This window comes from Odocoileus virginianus, chromosome 18, assembly GCF_023699985.2.
Source record: "Odocoileus virginianus isolate 20LAN1187 ecotype Illinois chromosome 18, Ovbor_1.2, whole genome shotgun sequence".
Taxonomy (NCBI): Eukaryota; Metazoa; Chordata; class Mammalia; order Artiodactyla; family Cervidae; genus Odocoileus; species Odocoileus virginianus.
This window is the reverse complement of record NC_069691.1, coordinates 22,589,821-22,603,104: the sequence shown is the minus strand read 5'-3', so window position 1 is coordinate 22,603,104 and position 13,284 is coordinate 22,589,821. Positions and strand designations below refer to the sequence as shown.

General features: G+C 38.5%; 1 protein-coding gene across 2 annotated transcripts in view; it reads left to right on the top strand.

Annotated features, from left to right (window-relative positions):
• ERMP1 (endoplasmic reticulum metallopeptidase 1) overlaps positions 1–13,284 on the top strand; it is a 54,298-nt gene extending 41,014 nt beyond the window's left edge. For both annotated transcript variants that reach the window (XM_070480453.1, XM_020904592.2), the window contains exons 14-15: positions 9,793–9,956; positions 10,082–13,284. In XM_070480453.1, coding sequence (XP_070336554.1) covers positions 9,793–9,956; positions 10,082–10,246 — 329 coding nt within the window. In that variant the 3' untranslated portion in view covers positions 10,247–13,284. The remainder of the gene's footprint in view (positions 1–9,792; positions 9,957–10,081) is intronic.

The following is a 13,284-nucleotide window of genomic DNA, read 5'->3' as shown; positions in this document are numbered from 1 at the left end:
TGTATATTAACTTTGTATCCTGTAGCCTTGCTATCATTGTTAGTTCCAGGATTTCTTTGGTTGATTCTTTTGGATTTTCTACATAGATGATCACGTCATTTACAAAGGCAGTTTTGTTTCTTTTTTCCCAGTCTTTATGCTTTTTATTTCCTTTTCTTATCTCATGGCATAAGCTAGGACTTCCCAGTTTGATTTTCAAACTGAGTGGTAAGAGGAGGTCATCCTTGCCTTGTTCCTGACTTTAATGAGAAAGCTTTCTTACCAACTGAGTATGATATTAGCTGAGTATGCTATTTCCTGTGGATGTTCTTTATCAGGTTGAGGAAGTTCCTATTTGTTTTTAGTTTGCTGCTAGTTTCTATTGTAAATGAATGTTGGACTTTATCAAATGTTTTTCTGTCTTTTGATATGACCTTGTGGTTTTTCTTTTAGCCTGTTTTATGTGATGGATTACATTACTTGATTTTTAAATGTTGAATCAATCTTGTACACCTGGAATAAATTCCACTTGGTCATAGTGTATAATTCTTATACATTGTTGGATTTGATTTTCTAATATTATGTTGTGGGTTTTTATATCTGTGTTTATGAAGGAATACTAATTTTTAAGTTTTCTTGTAATGTCTTTGTGTGGTTTTGGTATGAGGGTGATGCTGGCCTCAGAATTAATTAGAAATTATTCCTTCTGCTTCTATCTTCTGGAAGAAATGGTAGAGAATTTGTATAATTTCTTCCTTTAATATTTGGTAGAATTTACTAGTGAACTCATCTGGGCCTGGTTCTTTCTGTTTTGGAAGGTTGTTAATCATTCAGTTTTGCTTAAGAAAAGACTTTCAGATCCACTGTTTTTTCTTGTGTGTGTATTGGCAGATTGTGTCTTTGAAGGAATTGGTCTATTTCATTTGGGTTATCAAATTTTGGTGCCTACGGAGTTCGTAATATTCTTTCATTATTCTTTTACCGTCAATGGGCTCATTGTATAGTGTTGTCACCTATTTGATTTCTGAGATTAGTGATCCGTGTCATCTCTTTTTTTCTTAGCCTGGCTAGAGCCTTATTGGTTTTACCGGTATTTTCAAAGAACCAGTCTTGACTTCCTATTACAATTTTATGAATTTCTGCTGTTTTTAATTACTTATTTCTTCTACTTAGTTTAGAAAAAGAGTAAATTAAATCCAGTTTATTAAAGTGGAAGCTTAAAGAGTATTGATTTTAGATCATCTTTTCTAATATATGCTTTCAATGCTGTATTTTTCCCACTAAGCACTATTTTGGTGCATCTCATAAATTAAAATTCTGGTTCACCTTACTTTGTTACCAATTGTTTTTCAGTATTGATTTCTAGCATAATTTTATTGGGGTCTAAGAGCATATTTTGTATTTCTATTCTAAATTTATTGAAGTGTGTTTTATGCTGCAGGATATGGTCTCTCGGTGAATGTTTCATGTGAGCTTGAAAGGTGTATTCTGGTGTTGAAGTACTATGAATGTTTTTGATGGTGGTGTTTTCCAGCTAGTTCCCAGAGCCTGCTTAAATTCATGTTCATTGAATTGGTGATGTGCTCTAACCATCTCATCCTTTGCCCCCTTCTCTTTTGCCTTCAGTCTTTCCCAGCATCAGGGTCTCTTCCTATGAGTTGGCTCGTCACAACAGGAGGCCAAAGTATTGGAGCTTCAGCATCAGTCCTTCCAATGACTCTTCAGGGTTGATTTCCTTTAGGATTGACTGGTTTGATCTCTTTACTGTCTAAGGGACTCTCAAGAGTCTTCTCCAGCACAATTCAAAAGAAGCAATTCTTCAGGACTCAGCCTTCTTTATGGTCCAATTTTCATACCCACACATGCTACTAGAAGAACCTTAGCTTTGACTATACGAACTTTTGTCAGCAAAGTGATGTCTTTGTTTTTCAATACACTGTCTAGGTTCGTCATAGCTTTCCTTCCAGTAAGCAAGCATCATTTAGTTTCATGGCTGGAGTCACCGTCCACAGTGATTTTGGAGCCCAAGAAAATAAAATCTGTCACTGCGTCAACCCTTTTCCCTTCTCTTTGCCATGAAGTGATGGGACTAGATACCATGATCTTAGTTTTTTGAATGTTGAATTTCAAGCCAGCTTTTCACTCGTCTTTTACCTTCCTCAAGAGGCTCTTCAGTTCCTCTTTACTTTCTGCCATTAGCCTATTAACTATGTACCTGAGGTTGTTAATATAACTCCCAGCAATGTTGACTCCACCTTGGGATTCATCCACCCTGGCATTTCACATGATATACTCTGCATATAAGTTAAATAAGAAGGATGATAATATACAGCCATGTTGTACTCCTTTCACAATTTGGAACCAGTTAGTTGTTCCATGTCCGGTTCTAACCGTTGGTTCTAAGGTGGTCTGGCACTCTCATCTCTTTAAGAATATTCCACAGTTTGTTGTGATCACACAGTCAAAGGCTTTAGTCTAGTCAGTGAAGCAGAAATTTTTCTGGAAATCCCTTGCTTTCTCCATGATCCAGTGAATGTTGGCAATTTGATCTCTGGTTCCTCTGCCTTTTCTAAACCCAGCTTGAACATCTGGAAGTTCCCGGTTCACATACTGCTGAAACTTAGCTCGAAGGATTTTGAGCATAACCTAGCTACCATGAGAAATGTACACAGCTGTGTGATAGTTTAAACATTCTTTGGCATTTTTTTTCTTTAGAATTGGAATGAAAACTGACCTTTTCCAGTCCTGTGGCTGCTGCTGAAAGTAAAAGTGTCACTCAGTCATGTCCAACTCTTTGCAACTCCATGGACTGTAGTCTGCCAGGCTCCTCTGTCCATGGAATCCTCCAGGCAAGAATACTGGAGTGGGTAGCCATTCCCTTCTCCAGGGGATCTTCCTGACCCAGGAATTGAACCCAGGTTTCCTACATTGCAGGCAGATTCTTTACCATCTGAGCCACCAGGGAGTTTTCCAAATTTGCTGACATATTGAGTGCAGCATTTTAACAGCATCATCTTTTAGAGTTTTAAATAGCCCAGCTGCAATTCCATCACCTGGAGTAACTTTGTTCGTAGTAATGCTTCCTAAGGCCCACTGACTTTACACTCTAGGATGTCTGGCTCTAGGTAAGTGACCACACCATCGTGGTTATCTGGGTCATTAAGACCTTTTTTGTACAGTTCATCTGTGTATGCATGCCACGTCTTTTGAATATCTTCTGTGTCTGTTAGGTCCTTACCATTTCTGTCCTTTATTGTGTCCATCTTTGTCTTAAGTGTTCCCATGATATCTCTAATTCTCTTGAAGAGAGCTCTGGTCTTTCTCATTCTATTGTTTTCCTCTATTTCTTTGCATTGTTCATTTTAGAAGGCCTTCTTATCTCTCCTTGCTGTTCTCTGGAACTCTACATTCAGTTGGATGAATCTTTCCCTTTCTGCCTTGCCTTTCATTTCTCTTCCTTCCTCAGCTATTTGTAAAGCCTTCTTAGACAACCACTTTGCCTTCTTGCATTTTTCTTGGGGACAGTTTTGGTCACTGCCCCCTGTACAGTGTTACTAATTTCCACTCATACTTCAGGCACACTCTCTACCAGATCCCATTGATCTATTCGTCACTTCCACTGTATCATCATAAGTGATTTGATTTAGGTCATACCTGAGTGACCTAGTGGTTTTCCCTACTTTCTTTAAACCTAAATTTTGCATTAATGATATATTAGCATTTTAATTATACTTGTTAAACATTATTTTCAGTGGTTTCAAGCTTTTATTAAGTTAACTTTCAAGTAACATTATACTGCTTCATGGGTAGTTCAGACATTTTATAACATAGTATCTGCAGTTTTTTCCTCCCTGGAATTCTGTTAAGTTGATCTTTGAAGCAGTGGATAAGTCAGCAACTTTTCTCTCTCTCTCTCTTTTACTTCTTAAGCTTTTTAATGTTACATGTGGGGTTTTTTTCTCCTCAGACTTATTTTTGATCAGCAGCTTGGGTGCTTCAGTGCAATTCAGTCACTCAGTCATGTCCGACTCTTTGCGACCCCATGAATTGCAGCACGCCAGGCCTCCCTGTCCATCACCAACTCCCAGAGTTTACTCAAACTCATGTCCATCGAGTCGGTGATGCCATCCAGCCATCTCATCCTCTGTCGTCCCCTTCTCCTCCCGCCCCCAATCCCTCTCAGCATCAGGGTCTTTTCCAATGAGTCAACTCTTCGCATGAGGTGGCCAGAGTACTGGAGTTTCAACTTTAGCATCAGTCCTTCCAATGAACACCCAGGATTGATCTCCTTTAGGATGGACTGGTTGGATCTCCTTGCAGTCCAAGGGACTCTCAACAGTCTTCTCCAACACCACAGTTGAAAAGCATCAATTTTTCGGCGTTCAGCTTTCTTCACAGTCCAACTCTCACATCCATACATGACCACTGGAAAAACCATAGCCTTGACCAGACGGACCTTTGTTGGCAAAGTAATGTCTCTGCTTTTTAATATGCTTTCTAGGTTGGTCATAACTTGCCTTCACAAGGAGCAAGCGTCTTTTAATTTCATGGCTGCAGTCACCATCCACAGTGATTTGTGTTTCTAAAAGTAATTGAAGCAAATACTTTTTAAGGAGCCTTATTAAAAAACTTTCATTGTCAGATATAAGAGCATTTGGCCTGGCATGAGTAGACCGTTTGACCTTTCTTGGTATATTTATCATGTTTGGAACTAGTAGGTCCTTGAGCTTCTCAACTGGTGGTCTGGCTTATAAGTCTTCTAATTTTGTTTTGCAAAATGATCATGTCACTTCCCCACTTAAAAGAGCTTTTCCATGATTTCCTGCCGCTGCAGAATGCACCCAAATTCTCTGGGAGAGTATGTTTGGTCTTCGGTAATTTGGCTTATGGTATTTCAACTTTTCCAGGACTTCCCTTATGCACTCCTTAGCTGCATCCAAGTGCTCATTTCCATCGGCACACACTCCCTCTTCCTGAGAGTGATGTTTTCTTGCTACTCTCTCTCTCTCTGGCACTGTTTCTTCTCTTGGCAAAATGTCAGTATTATTCAGACCTTTCTCTCATTGTTCTCTAACAGACTGAGCAACTGCTATCTATTTTGTGCCTTTTGTACGTATCTCTATTGTAGTACTGACCTTTTTGTATCATGGTTATTTAGTTCATGTCTGATTTTCCACTAGCATTCAAGGGAGGCAGACATGGATGTGCTTTTATTTTTCTCTCTAGTCTCTGTGCCCAGTAAATATTACTAGCACCTAATGGGCACTCAATTCTATTGAGTTACATTTGGCAATTTTTTTTTTAAGGTGGTACCCAGATACAAGGGGAAAAGAAAAAAAAAATGTTAGGTATTTCTAGTGGAGGTATTTTTTGGATAGGATTGACATTTAATTTAAAATCAGTAAATTTTGAGTAAAGCAGGTTGTTCTCCGAAACCGTGGTGGGCTTTGTTCAATCAGCTGACAGCCTTAAAATAGACTTGCCTCCTTCAAGGATGGGAAGTTTTGCCAGCATGTCCTGGGGATTCTAATTCTTCCCTGAGTCTCCAGCCTTCCTGCACCTCCTGCAGAGTTTGGATTTGCCAGCCTGTACAATCACATGAGCCAGTTCTGTGAAATAATTCACATTTTCTACATATCCTGTTTGTCTAGAAAATCCTAATACAGGAAGTTCACTTTTAAAAGTTTCTGGTGCTGTTCACTCTGTACCTTAATTACAGAGTTTAAAAAAGGTTGACAGAAAGTTGTCTAGGACTTTGAGTGAAAAGTATCTTCAAACATAACTTTCCCTCTTATTTTTATTCATTCATATATAAATAATATATAATATATAATGAATATTTCTATAGATACATTTAAGGCCTAATTTACATACATTGACATGTCCAGATCTTAATTCCCATCACCCCATAAAGTTCCCTTACACTCTAGTCCCCCTGAGCCTGAGCAGTACCTTTCTGATTTCTGCATTGAGAGATTTGATTTGGCTGTTCTTGAATTTCATATATACACATGGAATCATCCAGTATGTAATAGTGAGTGTCTGGTCAGTTAAGCATAATGTGTTTCAGAGTGAGCTGTGGTGTTTTTAAGTTATCAGTATTTTGTTCCTTTTCATTGCAGACTAGTAGTCAGTGTATCAGTCGGTAAGTCAGACTGTCTCATGGCTTATCACTCTCCTATTGATGGATACCTGGGCTCTTTCCAGTTTGGGGCTAATGTGGATGAAGCTGTTATAAACATTCTTATAAAAAGCTTTTTGGGAATATGTCTTCCATCTCTCGTAGATAAATATCTAGCAGTGGAATTGTCTGGTTCATAGGACAGACTTATGTCTAACTTTCTAAACATTCTGTTTCCATTTTTCTTTCCCACCAGTATACAAGAATTCCAGTTGCTTTCCATTCTTCCTGAATTTGCTGGTTTTCCTTTTGTTTTTTCATCGGATCATTCCTTATAGGTGTTGAGTGGTAGCATCTCTCGCGTTCCTCTTAAAATTAATATGTGGACACTTTTCCAAGCGCTTACTGGCCATTCATCTGCTTTGTTTCCTCATGTCTTTTTCTCCTTTAAAAACTGGGCTTGTTGTCTAAGAGGAGTTTATACATTCTAGATAAAATCTTTTATTAGATACAGGTTACCAGATTTTCTTGCCCATTCATTTTCTTAATAATGTCTTCTGGTGAGACTTCTATTCCATCTTATCATGTTTTTCTTTTAGGATTAATGCTTTATGTGTTCTCCAAAAAAGCCTGTCTACCCAGACATTATGAAAATAGACTTTGTTTTCTTCTAGAAACTTTGTAGCTTTATATTTTTATATTTAGGCTTAGGATCCACCTTGAATTAATTTCTGTGTATGGCTTGAGGTAGAGGTCAAGGTCCTTTTCCCTTACAGATATTCAGTTCCAGCACCATCTGTTGAAGATTCTGCTTACTGAGTCACTTTGTGACTCTGTATCCCTCAGCTTTGCCCACTTCCTTCTGAACTTTCTCTTCTGCAAGTAGTCTCTTTGGCTTTTGTATGTTTTGGTGACCAGTGGCCATCCTATCAACTTGAAAAGTAACTGCATTTATGTGACGGTGTAGTTCATTCAGTTTTGACACAGAGGGGACTTGAAAATCTAGTAAATGGGGAAGCTGGAGGACACAAGATGGTCGTCGTGAAACAGTAAGATCTGGTTGTTAAGCAGTGGGATGAAGCACTTGTGGGAGGTAAGGGCCCTCGCTGACACCTCTTATGAATACTTCCCTTTTCTAGGCTTTAACATTTTAATTAGGAATAAATTCATTTTGTACCAACTGGTTTTCTTATTCATGCCATTAATTGGTTTTTATTTAAACGCTAGCCTGTAGAAAGGAAGCACAGAAAAATTTAAACGTCTCTTCTTTATGCACAATTTGGAGAATTCCAATAAAAATCAGGTCCCTGACAGGCAGATTGCACATCTACTGACCTGTGTTTTGTGATTACAAAGGTTTAAGAAATCATTAAAAAGACAATTGGTGGTATGTATGTGTCTGTTTGTGCACCAGTTACCACATTTTTTAAAAAATTATAGAAGCTTAATCATTTAATGATTAGGAGAGTGAAGATCCTTTGTAGTTTTTGGTTTTCACTGTTTTCCTTGTCATTCTTTGCATGCTATTGTTCCATAATTTTAGTATTTAGAACTTTAGTATTCTCTAATATAAAGTTATTTTAGTTAGGGTCATTACAAATTTATAAATTAAGAACTGACACTGTAATGTTGAATTACCCTATCCATCTTGCTATCTTACTGAATCTTTAATTTTTTAAAATTAATCATTGATACTAATGTTCTCCAGGTATACCAAGAACTGCCAAACTTTAAAGGGCTAGATAGTAAATATTGTAGGCTTTGCCATATGTCTCTGTTATAGATTCTTTCCTTTTTTGCTAGCCACTCTTTAAAAGCAACAAAACCATTTTTAGCCCAAGAGCCATATACAGTTTTTCTTTACCAACTCTTACGCCTCTGATCTGTCTATAAATAGTATATCCTATACTTCTAATATAGGATAGAACAGTTGTGGAGATAGTAAGCATTCTTGCCTTTTTCTTGACATTAGAACCACAGTCTCTAATGTTTTCCTGTTATATAAGATAATTGACTTTAGGACTAAAAGAGTGTATGTTTTTTTATCATGTTAAATAAGCATTCAGTACTTACCATTCCTTGAATATTTTTATAAGGAATGGGTTTTAATTTTGTGAAAATCTTTTAGCATCTACAAAAATAATCATTAGATTTTTCTCCCTTGGTGTATTAGGTCATCATGTATTTTCTTAATGTGATATTGGATTTGGTTAATAATGTTATTATAAATTTTGAATCAGTGCTTATACATGATACTGGTTTGGGGTGTTTTTTGTACTGTTTTTAACAGTTTAGATATACATTATAAATGTAAACACACTATGACTGTTACAGATCACAGAAACAGTTGGTAAATTTTCCTTAGTTTTCATGTCTTACAGCAGTTTATGGAGCATTAGAACTGTTCTGTTAAAAAGCTGACTGGAATTCCTCTGAGACCCCATGGGCCTGGTGCTTTTTTCTTAGAGTGGTTTCTTTTTCTAGAGAGATTGGCCTGTTTTAGCTTTATTATCTCTGTGTTCAATCTTGATAACCTGTATTGTCCTAGCAAAGTACCCATTTCATTCAGGTTTTCAAACTCATGTAGTGATTTTTTAAATTTCTTGTTTATTTTTCTTATTTATCTTTTTGGTTATTGGTTGTGTCATGTTTAAATCTATTATTGGTGCCTTTAAAAAATTATTTTAATTGGACACTAATTACTTTACAATATTGTAGTGGTTCTGTCATAAATTGACATGAATCAGTTCTTATTTATCTTTGTGTATATTTGTGTTTGCTCTGCTCTTTTCCCCTGCCTCTTTTCCAGTCAGATTACCGAGTGGTTGTGTTGTTAAGTTTAAAAAAACAAAACAGATTTTGATTATTAGGTCTGTTTGTTCCATTGTCTATTTCATTGATTTCATCTGTAATATTTCTTTATCCTTTAAAGACTGTCCACTTGCCTGAAATAACCTTTGTTTTTTATTTTTACCCTTTCTGAATATCTTGGGATACAGTGTGTGGTTAGGTCTAGTTTTGTAAGCTACATTTTTCTTTTAGTAACTGGCTTGTGTCTATTCACATTTATTTTTATGATCAATACTTGAAGTTGCAATGGTCTCACAGTATTTGTATTCCTTTTTCTATGATGTATAAGCTGATAAGAATACCACAAAAATGGGTATACATATAGCAAAAAGTTAAATAGGCAATCTAAACAAAAATATAAACCTTAAGTGCCAGAAACTTTTTTAAAGAGCAAAGCCAACACAACAGTTTTTATCTGCTTTTCCCTTTCCCTCTGTGTTTGTTACAGGCAGCATTTGCACATTAGTCTTCCATCTTTACATTAATATTTGTCTTAATACAATGTACATTAAAATCATCAGTGCTTTTTTGCTGTAGTTTTTGCAGTTATTCTCTAGATTTCTGAAGATGGGCTTCTGAGTGGTAGGTAGGTTCTTGTATGTTTAAATGCCTGGGCCAAGCTGTAAACACAAGTGTTCTTATTATGAACGCTGTGCTTTTTCTGCACCTCACTACTTACCTTTGCTGAGTCATAATGAATGTCCAGACCAGAAGCCCTCCACTAGGTTTGTACTGACCGTCTTCACTGCTAGTGAAGCATGAACTTCATAGTCTGGTTTGGGTTGCTTTTCTTGTTGCTTTTTTAGAAGGTGGTTTTAACTGCTCTTCCTTTTATCCTGCAGGACCAAGCCATATGTCCTTCTATGTCCGAACCCACAAAGGGGCTACGCTTTCTCAGTGGTCTCTCGGCAACGGCACCCCAGTCACAAGTAAAGGAGGGGACTATTTTGTCTTTTATTCCCATGGACTTCAGGCCTCCGCATGGCACTTCTGGATAGAAGTACAGGTGGGAAGCTCCCAGCTTTGCTGGTATCACTGATCAGGTTCCCAGGTGGTATTTGGCAAGACCCTTGGGATCAGTTAGTATTCTGCCTCCTTAGAGCTAGAGAACTAATCAACTCTCTCCTGCAGGTCTTGGAAGAACAGCCTGAAGGAATGGTCACTGTGGCCATTGCTGCCCACTATTTTTCTGGGGAAGACAAGAGATCCTCCCAGCTGGATGCTCTGAGAGAGAGGCTCCCAGATTGGACATTTCCCTCTGCCTGGGTGTGCACCTATAATCTCTTTGTATTTTAATCTTGTGGGTGAGCTCTGAGTACATGTCCAGTGGGATTACTCCATGTGGCACAGTTTCTCCTTATGTTGCATGGACGGTTGTATGTAAGTCAGTGAATTTTAACGAGCATATGTTCAAAGAGCTTTGTGGGCTAACACTCTTCAGGGGCTGAGCATGATCTATAATGGTTCTGTGGAGTAGAGTGCATGGCCCTTTTGACACTTGAAAATACCAGTTTTCTGGCACCTAAGCACACATGGGTACTACACACATATGTCATTTTATATGACTTAACAATAAAAGCTAGCAAACCAGTTTTAACAGTTGAGCCCTTAGGATCAAGAAAGATGCAGAAGGTACTGTAAATCCCTTGTTAATGAGACAAGGGACATTTCCAGTTAAAGCCCAAGGCCATTTTTTGGTGTGTGGTAAAGTGTCACAGGAGTTAATGGTAGGTCATAAGAAACTGAGAGGAAGACTGGCTTCTGAGGCGCCAGCCTGCGCCGGGAGCTGGGCTCCTCTGGGCAGTCTTTGGAGTGTGCCTGGTACTAGGGCTCTGGGGCCCTAGTACTCCGATGTGGAAACCTGTATTGAAGTGGTGGCTCCTGTCCTTCAGACACGTGGTCACCAAGATCCATTATTGGGATGCTTTTCTGAGGTGGTTTTCAAAACCTGTTTCCTTCTGGGGTTTCCAGGCTCTCTTGGTCTAGAATACTGTTTGTGGAAGTACAGGACATGAACTTCCTCCTCCGAGCGCTGAACTGCCATGGTGGCTGTTCTGGGGGTGGGAGGAGAGTGGGAGTAGCTGGGCATTTTATATTTATTCTGCTCATTTCTTTTTTATAAGAATCTTGTTATCCAAGGTTAATCCTTCAGGGCATAGTATTATTGATGCACTGGGTCCTTGTTTTCTAGCCAATGGAACAGGTTAGTTTCTCAGTAACTTACTGTGTCTGGCAGAGCTGGCTTTCCTGAGACTCGAGCCTGTGGCTTGCACGGAGTGTCCTTCTGTAACTGTCCTTACAGCTGTTGGTGTTTAGGTTCTGCACAAGAGCAGCTCTAGGACTTAGAGGTGCTTTTCATGTTGAGGAGGATGGCTGTTGGCTCCAGCAGTGGAAGAGTTTGGTGAGAGCAATGGTAAATTCTGCTGGCTTTCTTTTTTTCCATTAAAAACATAAAAAGTTAGTGTTTGTCTTTAGCAAGTCTAGGCTAAAAAAACCTTTTTTTTAAAGAAAAGCCATAGTGAAACAAACAATACAGTGGCACTCAATCTACCTGAACAGAAAGAGCACAGTAGTATGTGTCTTTGAAATTACTTCTTAAAGCTGCTTGTCCGATGTATACAGTGCACATTCTGAATCATGCTCCTCATATGTCCTCAAAAGCTGAGCCCACAGACAGCAGGGGTACAGCCAGAGCTGAACGGTGGTACCATGCTGTCACACGCATGGACACTGGCCCCAGTGCTTTTCCTGGACTTCCTAAGAACCGTAGAGTTGACCCTTAAACAACACAGGGATTAGGAGTGCTGACCTCTGCATGCAAGGTTTTGCATCTGTGGATTCAACTATAGATCATCATGTAGTACTGTAATATCCATTTAATGAAAAATCCCTGTATAATTGGGCCTGTAGCTCAAACCCATGTTGTCAAGGTTCAGCTGTATCACTAGTCTTAGATAATTCAAGTGACACACACAGTCTGCACTGCTGATAGCCTTTATAGACTCACAATTGTGGAGAAAAATAGTATCTAAATGAATTTCAAAATACAGGCGTATTTTCTGTTCTTGTGGTTAATCTGAAATAGATTACTGGAAATTATTTATAGGGAAAAGAAAAGCAAACTTCCAAATGTGGAGGAAGGGCAGTACCTGAGTTCCCTGTGATTTCCGTCCCCCCACCTCCTTGGGAAACATGTTGTTAACTCCTTTTTGATGCTAATCATGGTTTTCTTTCTGCCTTTATTTTCCTATGTGGACAGTTCGCTCTTGTTTTGGCTTTCTGTGGCATTATAAAGCGCTAATGTTGTAGAAGGTCAGTAACAACCACATTAGACTCAGGGCATGCTTCATATTCTGGGCGACTGCTTTAACGCCAAAAATCATTAAATAATTGCAGACAATACTCATGGCTCTTAATATGCACACTGTCAGATCAGCAATCTGAAGAACTTGTTAGTTTTTGCACAGCACTGCACAATTGGGGGAAGTGTGAAGGATTGTGATTTTGGAAAAATTCTTAAAAATTTACCTAAGAATGACGGTTGCATGCAGTATTTCTGTTTCCATACTTTAGCAGATGTACATAGGCATGATCGGATTTCTAAATCGTCACCACCATTTAAGAAGCCAGCCTGCGGACTCAGGAAAGGAAGAATGAATATGTCCATTTCTTTTCACTGGTTTGCTAGGGATGAATTGTTGCCTTACAGTTTAACTGAAATAAACATGTTAAATACTAGTCAGTATCATTAACAGAGAAACAGATCATCATTATTTATATTTTCCTGTAATCCCCTCATCTGAAGAATTATTTTAAATCCATAAAGCCTTTTAGAGCTTTAAAAAAAAAACTTTGCTGTTAGAAAGACCTAGTTGGCTTCTGTGGGTATAATTGCTATTTTAAAGGGTCACGTGAGCAAAGAACTCAACATGGCTACAACTGGAATCCATCTTACTGTGGAATGAAATTGTGCGTTTGAATTTCACAGAAATTAAATGTTGAGCCTACAGCCTTTTTAGCAGGTTTATCATCATTGTTGGCAAAGAAAATCACTAAAGGGCTAATAAAGGATGTTCTTTCATTGGGGGATGCGGGGCAGGGGGAGAAAAATACTATCTTTCAGTCAGAGTGACCCGCTGCTCACAAGGAAGGCACCGCCCCACCAGGCCTCAAAATAGAGAACCCACTTGTGAGCTCCAAGAGCTCTGTGCAAGTTACCTCCCTTTCCAAGTGAGTTTCCCTCAGAACAGTTCAGCACAAGGTGAAGCAGCCAAATAACTTATGTTCTTAATAACACTTTGTCTTTTAAGGCCAATAAAGCCAAAATGCACCTA